Source organism: Athene cunicularia, assembly GCF_003259725.1.
Source record: "Athene cunicularia isolate RWA chromosome 10 unlocalized genomic scaffold, athCun1 chr10_part1, whole genome shotgun sequence".
Lineage (NCBI taxonomy): Eukaryota > Metazoa > Chordata > Aves > Strigiformes > Strigidae > Athene > Athene cunicularia.
Window position 1 is genome coordinate 14,938,938 of NW_020799112.1, and position 12,134 is coordinate 14,951,071.

Genomic DNA, 12,134 nt, shown 5'->3' on the forward strand with positions numbered 1-12,134 from the left:
AATGATACAGCACAGGGCTCTGCAGGAGAATAAATTGAAACTTCCCATGTCAGTCCTTCGGGGCAAACACCATTTCAGACTGAAGGTGATGTCAGAGAGATGGTTGTGTTTTTTTATGCTAGCCACGGGGAACACAGAATACACACAGGCTCTTCTCAGGCTGTATGGTCAGCATGTGGCCTTTGGCCAAAGAGAACCAGTTTGGCTTCCACTCGTTGCTTTTGGAGCAAACTAAACCAAAAAAATTGCAGTATGACTTGAGACCTGTAATACAGGGCAGCTGATCCTGTGGAACAATATTTTTCAATTACAGTTGGATTTGAAAAATGCTGCAAACCCTGGCATTAACTTTCTGCTTAACGGAAAGTAGTGGGGGATGGGGATTTAAGTTTGGTTTTTTTTCTGTTTTCCACTACTGAATAATTGCCCCTTTTGTGCTGCATGATGCAGTGGAACAGTATGTTGCCCTATGAGCTCTCGTGACTGACAGCTACAAACCCATCCCAGGTCCCACAAGAAAGGCTGGAGTTTGTCATCAGGAGTTGTGATGACCCAGTTCTCCATGAATTTCTCTTCATAAACCTTTGGTGTTTTTATGGCACCTTGACTGATAACAGGATTATCCAGAAATGGTGAGAGAAGCAGGAGTTGCTGTTCAGGATGAAATGTGGAGTTGGAGAGAGGAAGGCAGGCAGAGGACTTGAGCTGGGAGCCCAGGGTGACAGCATCCAAGGACCTGTGGAGTGAAAGAGATTGCTTGGCAGAGCATTTCAACCTCTGTTGAAGGCAGAGCAAAAAGCCGCACTTCTGCGATGGTTAATTTGCCTCGTGGTGTCACTAGGAAATCTTTCAGCTCATGCGAAATACAAAATATTTTCATTTATTTAAAATGTTAAAGCTATTCACTTCATTGAAAGTGTTTAAGGTCAGGTTGGACAGGGCTTTGAGCAACCTGATCCAGTGAACAATGTCCCTGCCCATGGCAGGGAGGGTTGCATCTTTAAAGGTCCCTTCCAACCCAAACCAGTCTATGATTCTACTTTAATATATTTTTAATTTTTCTTATCCACAGCAGCCTGAAGAGGAGCAGTCTGCATGTGATGTTACCAGCTCCAGTTCCTCTGCAGATGACACCATGTCCCTGGAGAGGAACTCATCACTGGGCAGCGACACGTCCCTTCCCTTCCCACCGACGCTGAACTTCATCCAGCCCAAGGACAGGCACAGCCTGGATGGCAGCTGCACCAACATGGTGGCTACAGAGGGAGGAGAGAAGGAAGAGGAGCTGGACAGTATCACGGATGTGCCCACTCATTCGTCTGTCTTGCGAAACTCCATGCGGCCACTGTCACCTTTCCGTCGACACAGCTGGGGGCCAGGGAAGAACGCCACCAACGAAGCAGAAATAAATCAGAGGAGGTGAGTGAAGAGCTGCTTTGATTTACTTTGCACCCACTCATGCATATTTATCTAAGCCTTGGACTCAGCATGAAAAAACAGAAAACTGAGGATGTCACTTCTGGTTATTTGTTTTTCACTCAAAGGGGTGAAGAAACTCTCCTAACGTATGTTTGTTTGGTTTTTAAATTAACTTTCAGGATTAAAGTACTTAATACCTACAGTACGCTTGAGCCTTCCAGAGGAAGTGGAATTACCGTGGGACAGGTCTTCCATTTGAACTATCACCACCCCTTTCTGTATGAAGGGCTTTGTTAAAGGAATTATTGGAGTGTTAAATCTCATTGACCACAAAATAAACACAACCATTACTGCTCTGATTGTATTAAGAGATAGCATGGGCACCAGGGTTTTAAAAAATGGTGTTGAGGCTCCTCACAGTGTTAAGATGAGTAGTCCCCGATTCACAGAATTGGTTCCACCTCAGTCTCTCATGGACAGTAAATCCCACATAACTCATCACCGGTGTCCCTGGTGATGCCCAGGAAGATTGAAAAGGGAAGTTTTCCCATTTGTTCTTTCAGATGAAAGAAGAGGGAGAGGTGTAACAGCCACGTGAGTGTGTAGGTCCTGGTGCCAAGTGACTGTGGGAAGAAGTGGTGTTCAGCCCCCCATCTCAGTGGGGAAAAAGAGGAAGTAAAACAAAATGCACATCAGTGAAGGGGTTGGTGTAAGGTTCCCTGCCATGCTCTGCACCATTCAGCATCCGGGCTGCTGGATGCTTTGGGGTCAAACCCTGCCTGTTCTGAAACCATTGGAAGTTTGGCCAATGTTTTCAATGCATTTTAGTGCTTTCAGAGCAGGAAAGGCCAGCTGAGTTAACAGGGTCAGCGTGCTGTATCCTCCTGTCCCGTGTAGCCCTTACCTTACAGAGCTAACAGAGGCTGCAAGCCCAGGAGTGCAGTGCCATGCCGCTCTCCAGGCTGCTGCTACCTTCGTGGCCACAGGTTTGCTTTTAAGATAGACAGAGCCATTGCATTCGGTGATGCCGTTAAATTAAAACTGGCCACTCATAATGGGTTCCTGGTAAATTGTTGCTTGACCCATTTGGATAATCCAGTGAGAGGCAGCAGCCTCCCATCAGAATTGTATGTATTCTTTAACGTTAGGAGCTGTGGGTATCACCAAAGGAATACCATAGACTCTGCAGATTTTAAAGCCGATATTGAAGAAGATTCAGGACCCTCTAAGTAACATAGGGTGAAAGACTTATTATTATTGTTGTTGTTTACCACTGCCACCATTCCCGGTCCCCTGGTAATATTTAGATAAAGTAAGTAATACCTATCTTTTTAAAGCTATAAAAGAATTAGCATAAGTTATACATGCAGGTTTATGACAGAATGAGTCCATAAGCTTATAAACTCATTTGGAGAGATTTATTTTTAAGTGTAGGACCTGTTATGTAAGGATTTCTGAGGGTAATAAACTGCATAGCTGGCAATTACTGCTAACACTTAACAGATGGGGTTAAATTCTCCTGCGTCAGACTTTGGAGGCTGTCTCTGATATGGGAAAATACATGCATTGTAAATGTAAGAAAAGTCGAGTTAAAGGAACAGTAATTATTCTCATATGTTGTTAGATACAGCTGCTGCTACATAAGCATAGCTGTCACATAGGTTAATGAAAAAAGAAAAGCTGGGTGGGTCTCTGCTGCTGATTCAGTTCCTATTTGGTTTTATGTTTCTGTTAAAGAGGAATTTGGATTATTTGGGGTTTTTTTCTTTTCTTTGTTCTTTTCATACATGGCTGTTGTGATGTTGAGATTATGGTTGCTTAGTGAGCAACAACAAATACTGAGGAAATTAAGCCCAAACAAGTGACTTTCATACAAATCAGTTAAATTCAGGGTGTTTTCTTATTCATTTGTATCACATGCAGAAGATAGGTTTCCATTTAAAGGGGAAAATCCCTTATTATAAATGGACTTTTGCAAACCTTTGAAATGAAGTAACACGGAGCACAAGCCTTGGCTGAGGTGTGTCCTGCTGACGGGCAGGACCTGTGCTGTTCCCATCACCTGCCACCCCTTGTCCGTGCTCCCTCTCCTCCTCCTCTGTGCGCCCATGGCACTTGTTTGGTCCATAAGTGAGCAGGTTGCATACACTAAATGAGCAGAAAATGAACTAAATAAAGTGTAATTGCCATCAAAACCAACCAAAGGATTAGAACTGGGCTGCGCAGCTGGGAAGAGGAATGGGGTGGCAGGCTGCACGGTCAGCCGAGCTGTAAGAGGTGCCTCCTCTCCCAGCAAAGGACTCACAGCCTAGTCCAGCCCCCATCCGTACCAAAACCAGACTTTCCCCTGATGGTAAAGGTAGCTAAGTCAAGTTTAGAGCTGCTGATACAGGATACAAAGAGTCTATAGGAAAAAAAAATCAGTCTTTTGTAGGATTTGGTCTTTTCCAGTGTTACATATTTTCAGTTTAAAAGGAATGAGCATAAAAGTTTGTTCACAGAAAAGATCCGAGAAAATGTAATCGTCTTAAATACAATGTGAAATCATGCTCAGTTCCCCTGTGCTTCCCCTCTCTCCTCAAATGCACTTCACAGATAATCCTCATGTCTAGATTTTGCTATTAAAAATACAAAGAGAACTAACAAGGCTGCTGCAAAAGGATGTTCATCCTTCAGTTAATTCCTGACATTCGTAGCAGATTTGAAATGCCTGTCTTTCAACAATGATGCAGTGTTTTTAACGTTTGGGTCAGAGGAAAGAAACGCCAACGTTTTCACTGCAAAACTGGAGCTGGTGTTAATCTTGGTTTCTAACAGCTTCTGTCAAATAGTTTGTCCTTATCTAAACTTTAAACTGACCTGGCTTTGGCAGCAGCTAAGTTGCAGTGTGGTCAGTACCTGTGAAATCATCTTTTTGTACAAAAAAAACCCCAAAACAAACCAACCAAAAACCAGAATTATTTTTAAAAGAGAGAGGAGGAAGAGAGACTCATTACCTCCTTTAGTATTTAATTTTGTGTTTTCCCTGTACGTCCATTCCCTCTGTTGTTCATGTGTTGGGATATTATTCCTTCAGCTGCCATTTGTTCATTTTTTTCCATTCAAGCTGCTGACCACTCTCCATGATTCATTTTCAGTTCAATGCGAGTTCTGGGGGATGGTATAAAGAAGCCTCCCATTCATAGGAGAAGGTACAAAGCCAACTAATGTGACTAACTGTTTTGCGTTTGAATGTCTACTAACTCCATACTGTCGTGTTAGTAAACCTCTCAAAGCACTGGCGTTAGAGCTGTGCATCCCACTTGGCTGCCTTCCCTCTCCAGTCTGACCCAGGGCAGTTTTTCTGACCCACAGAGCACATGCACAAGCCATTTTCTCCAGGACATTATGTAAACAACTTTAAGAAATCTCAGATATCATTTTGTTGGCCTTTACCATGTGTAAGATTTAGAATTGTCTTAAAATAATTGTTTACCTGCAAGCATGTGCGTCATTTTGATTTAAAGCACATCAGAAACTCCTGCCAAGTCTTGCAGGAGGGGCACTTGGGGAGGGGATGCATCAGGCACGATCTCAGAGTTGGATAATGCCCCGCAGATCTACAGCTGGTTGAATTAAATGGCTTTACTTTTGCTCTTTTGCTGTTCTTTTAACTGTCTTCCTAAAAAATAGAAAATAAGGTGTGGTCCTTTTCCTTACATCCATGTGTGTTTTTTCTTCTGTATAGCAGACTTTCTGTTTCTCATCCATCATGCAGATACACATTCTTCACCCATGTAACATTTGTTTTGTCTATTAACATATAAAATAGGACACTTAATTTTTAACACAGCAGACTGTCCGCACTTACACATTTTTAGGGGAAAAAAAAAAAAAAAAGGAAGTTTAACCTCTCCCCTTCAGTTGTTCAACCTCTTCTCATCTCCCACAGCCTGCTACCTTTTCTCCTGTGGCAGGTTAACTCAGGATTTAGTTTCCCTTGATCTCGATGGAGTTATGTGTCTGTGTACAAACTACCATATTTCCACACATGTAAAAAATGTTACCATGGTGTTATTACCAAAAAAATCACTGTGCCTTGCCATGCATCAGCATAAATGAAGCCATATGAGCAGTGCTGTACAGTTCAGGAGAGGGATCTTAAAAAATATTTTTTTAAAAAAGGGACAAGAAAGAACATGCTTTTTCACTTCTGTGAAGCCACTATTTGCATTGCTCTGTGCTCTGAAGGAAGAAGTGCAGTGCTCATCTCAGCTCATGCAAATTAACATCTTTTTACCAATTGCCTGTTAAGGCTCCTCTGTAGGAGCTATGTTTGCATTTAGAGATACAGTATCCTGAAACACTGAGCTTACATGTAGAATAAAGAAAAAGTCTTGAATAGGCAACCTAAAATACTTAACCATATCTGAAATGTGTGGTAATTCTTTCATAACCATTCTCTCTTGGTTTTTTTCTGGCCTCCCAACCATTTCTGTATCATCCCCTCTAACCCCAGCTGGAGAGCAACAGCCTGGAACTAATTCCAACAATTTATGCTCTCCCTCAAGGCTGATGTATATAATAGCTCATACCCCCTCCCCAAGTTGTCTCTATAAAGAGGTTTTGCATGCTCTGCATTGATCTTGTTTGGGTTTTATGGTGTTGCCAACAGATTGTGGGTGGCTCCACAGCAGGATTGTAATTCTGTAAGACTGCTTTCCACAGCCCTTGCCAAGAGGTCTTTTTCCTTCTCTGATACCTTCCACCACTTCTAGGCTTCCTTCTACATATATGCAGCCACCTCTCCTCTCCTCCCCTCATCTACTTTTCTGCTTCCCTTCCCTGCAATTTTAGCATTTGGGATTGTCACTGTGACGTGGCAGTGGTCAGGAATAGAGACATCTTTTACAGTGCACTGTCAAGTGTAAATGTTGCATCATTTCTTTAATGAGGAAGATCCTATATCCTGCAATTGAAAAGTGACCCCGCAAAAATTACTGTCTTTTGCAAACAAGTCAACATAAGCATAGCTCCAAACAACCACCAAGCCCGGTAGTCTTGGGGTCACCAGCAATGGCTTGGGAAGCAGGGAGAGAGGAAGCATGTATGATACCTTCCTTGGGGTACTTTCTCAGCCTCCATCTAGTTTCTGCCAGGCAGGTTTTGCTAACCTGCTGGGAGGCTGAACCTAAGCCTGAGAATGCAGACTGAGATCTACGATGGAGGTGGGTTTGCTGTGGCCAGGACTTGGTTATTTTATCATCTCAAGTATTTTGTTCCCTCGTCCTACCCTAATACTTACATCTGCCATCATGGTTTAGTTGGATGATGACAGTGAAGTACTTGCAAGTATTAACATGTTATGGGAAGGCACATGTTCATGAGGAATGCTTATGAGTGCTGAGAGCTGCTGGTGAAGCACACCTGGAGCTTTGCGGTACAAAGCACAGGTACTTCACATGTATCCTCACCCAGTTAACATCCTGAATAAAACAGGTAGCAATTATCTGTACTCCACCATTGAACACCAACCATCAAACCCTTCCCAAATGTTTCCAGTGTTGTACTGTGTGTGGAAACTATATGAGGACTTGACGTGAGGTGATGCAGTCAGTGGCTTTAAACCTTCCTCTGTGCCCTCTGTGGCTTCTGGCACTTGCAAATCCTGGCCCAGGGATACTTAGACTTGTTTTGATTTTTTTGTAGTCTCCTAGCCTGGAGCAAACCATGCTCTGGCCATGTCCTCTCCTTGCATGGATTGCAGGCCAAGGCCTGGGAGCAGAACTTGTGCAGTGCTGCTCTGGCAGATCTGTGCTGATGCAAAATTCCCTTCAGATGATGTATGTTTCCTGGACAGCTTTTTCAGGATTTAAGGATCCTTTATATGTCATAGCTGACAAGAAGATTGATTTCTCTGTGTCTGCAAAGCTTGCAATTGGGCCATGAGCTGACAGAGAAAAAATAACAAAAGCAGTATTTAAAATAACAACCACAATATTTGCATTCTGTATTTGCATTTCTTATGTCTTTCATGATGCAACTTGGGACTCTTTCGGGGTATGGGAGCTGAAAGGTGTTCTAGTCAAAGTACTATTTGAAGAACTCTTGATTTAATCCCCAGTTAGTAGTAAGATGAGCCTGTTTTTTTTCTTCCAGCCTCTTTCACTGATTTGCTGTGGAGCATTTAAGAATGTAGCACTCTCCTTATTTTTCTCAAGTGTAGTCTGAGGTTATTAATACTTGTATAGAGGGAACTTAAACGATTAAGTGTCTTTAAGGGATTCTTCTTCTGGTTTGGAGATGAGAGGTACCAGAAAAATACTAATCATTACTAACACAAGGGCTGTGTGCAATTACTTATGCAAAATTGACTTTGATATGTTTCGGTCTTGTTTTCCCCCAAAACTTATCTCCCCACAAGGAGCAGTTTCTTCAGTATGTTGTATACTTGCCCCTGGGATCGGTTTGGGGGAAGCATGGGCTGTCCTGCTACCTGTTTGGTGGTAACCTTGGTCACTTGGGGCACTGGTGTGTTCTGGCAGCCAGAAATGTATAGTAGCTACTGTATTATTTCTGAGTTTGTTGGGGTTTTTTGTTTAAAATATGCAAGAGTGAGAGTCTTTTAACATTCCCGTTCCATAACAATCCAATAATCAGAGCCCTTTTCCTTTCTTTGCCTCTTTTGATGTTCCTAGTTTGAGCTGGTGTCCCTCTGGCGTACAGTTCATTGCCATGGGTCCTGACTTTACTTGTAGAAGGTATGGTATAAATAAATGTGTAGCAGCAGCAAAGGAGCACTGCAACACCCTGTTGTGAGCTTTCTGTGCGTCGCCTTTTCCACTGCTGCTCTGGCTGAAGCGTGCACGTGTTTGTTTGCTTGGTCTGCTTTTTCAGCAATTAATCTTGGGAATGGGTCTTCTGAATTGGGGTGCAGGTGATGGTGGTGGCTGCTCTTCATTGGCCTCAAGCATTAAAGAAGCTGCGCTGTTGGTTTGAGCTGTTCTGTTCCGTGATTTTAAGGCGTGTGTTTTTCTGCAGCAGTGATCATAACAGTAATTGTGACATCCAAAGAATCAAGAGTTAATGTGACTCATCGCCGGTTTGTCCTGGATGGATCTCATGAGGATTTAAGTTCATAACAGACTTGTTCTTTGTAAATTGAAAGATCTAATTTTTTCTTCAAAGAGACTAATAATGTAAAACTTTATATGAAAAACCAATCTAATAGCCACAGATTAAAATTTCCCAGGCACTTAAAGTTTGCATCTTCTTTAGAAAGACCCAGAGTTGAGATTAATGCTTGCAGATCAGATCTTTACCTGCCTGGGAGTATCTGTCTCCCAGGTTTTATAGCTTTCCTCTGGCAGTTCTTGCTGGTTGTGGGTAGAGCTACTAAACTCTTTTTCTGAAGACCAGATATTGAGAAAGAAGTTAATCTGTCCTTCCAGTTACAAATTTAATTACATCTGGTCTATATACCCTGACTAATAAATTATAGACCAGTAATACCTACTGATAACTATTTTGTGGGCTAACATTTGCAGGTTTGAGCTGTTCATGTCACAACAAACTACATGATTTATTTTTTTTTCTCTATTATGAGTGTAGCATCGTTGTTACCACCTTGGTATGGAAGAAAAAAATATTCTTCTGCCAGTAGAAATGAGACTGATTTCTCTCTGCAAGTGTTTTAATATAAATTTTATAATGCCTGCTATTGAAACACAAAGTTGAGTCAAAATCTTCCTAAAACAGATTAAATTGTAAATGCCTCAACCAGTCTTCTTTCTCATTAATTACCATGGAAAAAAGCCCTAAAAAGTTTACTTAATCTTATTATTCATTGCCATTTTTTCTTTGAAGATGCATATTTATCAGACATTTAATGCTTCTAAAGGAATGCAGAACATTAATCACTACTATGCAAGTCTACCTGGATTTAAAGCTCCTCTGGTTGTTTAAATAATCTGTACAGTCTGTAGTGTGTTTTTGCTTTCATTTGCTTATAGGTCAGCTTGTTGGCCACTTGGATGTCATGATTAACTCTGGTTGGGATATATATCCAGAGCAGGCCTTGCTTCAAACTAGCAGGACTTTGTGTGCATCAAATCAAGCGTTAGGCATGGAGTTGTGCTACTGTACTGGGAGGTACTGGTGTATCTGTGAAGCTTGCACATTAAACCAAACTGGCAGTGCAGTGGGTTTGTTGGTGCTTGGGCATGAAGAGCAGGAGGGTCAGAAGCAGAATATTAAGGCCAAGGTATATCAGATGGAAATAGTCCCATGTGAAAGAGGGAGTGTTTTGTGTAGGTGAGAAGGGAGTATAATAGTGTCTTTCTGTAGAGGTCACTTGTCTATCAGCAGTTGTCTTTACAGAGGTTGGCCAAACCTTTTATTGCTATCAATTCTGCAAGCAAAAGTTTGATGTTTTATTTAGCTTTGAGTGATTGCCCATTGGACAAGACGTAGCTTCCTCAGCAACTGATAAAATAGGATTGGTTGGCTGATGGAGACATTTATTGAATTTAAAAAAAAAAAAGAAAAAGAAAAAAGAAAAAGTGAAAATGAGTAAAAGAAACCAGCTTTGGCAGAAAGGAGGACATTATCAGTGCCAAAGCTTTGAGCAGTGGCAAGTGCTAAATAGATTCAGAGGATGTGTCTGCAGAGAGGAATGTTACAGGCAGCCTAGAGCTGATTTTGTGGCTGCTGGGGAGGATGTTGATCCAGGACAGGCAGCACAGTGCTATACAAGGTAGTTTAATTTGGATGGCTTTATTCCAGGGGAGAGCCCAATAAAAAGCTAGCAGAGAATGTGTGGAAATACCAAAATCTTTAGAAGGGATGTTTTTAGATTTATCTGTGCAGCACTCAAGAAGGAAAAAAATCCAAAACACAGTAGGAAAGGCTGTTGCCCAGAAGTTTGAATGATTGTTCAGCCAACTACTGTGTCTCATTAGAGGCACAAAGATGCTGCTGTTTGTTCTGAAGAAAATAGAAACCCCTCCACTGCTATCTGCACTTGGTCGTTAAGAAGTAACGTGCTGAGGAATAACATCAGCATTTCCCTTCACAGTTCAGTTAGTGACTGCCTTGTGTTTTACGCTTGAAGGTTCTATGTTCTGAAAGACACTGGTCCCTGTGAGTTTGTCAGCATCTAACCTCTATGGTTTCTCTTCAGTTACAGCCTAGAAGGCCTTGCTGGAGATTCTGGTGAGACCAAGAAGCCCTCTACAAACTTGGAGGCTTCTTCTCTGAGCTCCAAAGATCTCAGAAGGAGTCCACTTGCCAGCAATCAGTGTGGATCCCTGGTCTTGCTCACTGAAGAACTCGAGCAAGGAGAAATCAGAGACTACAGTCACCAGGTAAAACATTGTTATACGTCTAGAAAATGCTACATCAGTGTTATGTAAGTAATTTTCCAAACCGGGTCTCGCTATGAAGGCTTCCACCCTATATACATAATATTATTAAAATCTTCCATCTTTAACACAGAGGACTTTTCACTGTGTTAAATTTGCTGCTTGGTTCTTTGGAGCAGCATGGTTGAAGTGGGGTGAAGTCTCAGAGTGAGAATAAGAAACTTCCCAGTTTTCTTCCACTGATTGCATGAGTAATCATGGGAAATTTATTAACTTTTCAGCATGGATACAGTGATACTGTCAATTGCAGGTGTTGTAAAGCTGCTGCAATTAATGCTTATGCTGCCTTCTGCAGTCCTGTAACACACACAAGTACTAAGTAGTAATTTATCTGCTAAAGTTTTCGGGTTTATTTGGGTTTATTGTAGGAGGAAAATAAAGGGTTTTTTTCTTTCATAGGGACAACCAGAATCAAAAAGCCCGTTATTATAAGCAACAGCTAAGTGAAATGCTGATTTCATATTAAGAAAATTTAGAGTGCTCTCTCTGGAATGAAAGTCTACTATAACTATTAAGGACAGATGGGCCACAATATTATGAATGTCTACTTATTTTTATTAAAGAAGCAATTATAGTCTTAAATACTATAAATACCCTGAATTTCTGATTTTGAAGTTTCAGCTGTAATATTTTCTGGTTCATGCCAGAGTCATTAGCCAGCCATTAGCCAGTTTATCTTGTAGTCACTGGTGTACATCAAGGCAGTAAATGGGTCTTACGAGATCTGGCCTGTAGAGCTATTCTGTCAAGACTCTTACGTCTTCTCTTGCTTTGAGGAATGGCATTTTTGGGGAACGCGCTGCTAAGCATCAGATTTTTTACCATGTTGAACCACAGTCTAGTTATACTGAGGAGTTGAATCTTAACAGTAATTTCAGTGGCCATCAGACAGTTAACAATATCCGTCTTGTAATATCTTGCAAGACAACCAAGCAGCCACTCTCTTTCTGTTTGTTGCATAATTAGTTGTTCTACAATTAAAAGGCAAAACAAAATGTTGCATTTCACCTGTATGACACTGATTACATTTTTTTGTGGTCCTTGCATTTCTCACACCTGTTATGTTATGCTGGGATTGTTTGAATTTCCCACTTTTTGAAAGTGAGAAGCTCAGTAAATATGAATGCTGAACTGTAATCTGAATTTGGGATGGTGCTGTCATTCTTGATATATTTGCTCAGCGTGGTTATTTTCTGTTCCACAGATGCGTCAGACATCACAGCCGCAAGGATTTAATTTCTGTTCTTCCACTGTTTCATCTCCACTGACCAAATCTATGTCTCTAATGTCAATTAGTAAACCAGTGCTGGACAG

General features: G+C 41.5%; 1 protein-coding gene across 18 annotated transcripts in view; it reads left to right on the forward strand.

Annotated features, from left to right (window-relative positions):
• The window catches only part of AKAP13 (A-kinase anchoring protein 13), a 217,799-nt gene that overhangs the window by 165,852 nt on the left and 39,813 nt on the right, over nucleotides 1-12,134 (forward strand). For 12 of the 18 annotated variants that reach the window (XR_003399121.1, XM_026855851.1, XM_026855855.1 and 9 more), the window contains 5 exons: nucleotides 1,073-1,419; nucleotides 4,557-4,610; nucleotides 8,097-8,159; nucleotides 10,580-10,763; nucleotides 12,025-12,133. Coding sequence is in view for 17 of the 18 variants with exons in the window: in XM_026855851.1 (XP_026711652.1) it covers nucleotides 1,073-1,419; nucleotides 4,557-4,610; nucleotides 8,097-8,159; nucleotides 10,580-10,763; nucleotides 12,025-12,133 (757 nt within the window). In the remaining variant the exon portion in view is untranslated. The remainder of the gene's footprint in view (nucleotides 1-1,072; nucleotides 1,420-4,556; nucleotides 4,611-8,096; nucleotides 8,160-10,579; nucleotides 10,764-12,024; nucleotide 12,134) is intronic. The other 6 variants (XM_026855856.1, XM_026855863.1, XM_026855866.1 and 3 more) reach the window with 4 other exon arrangements.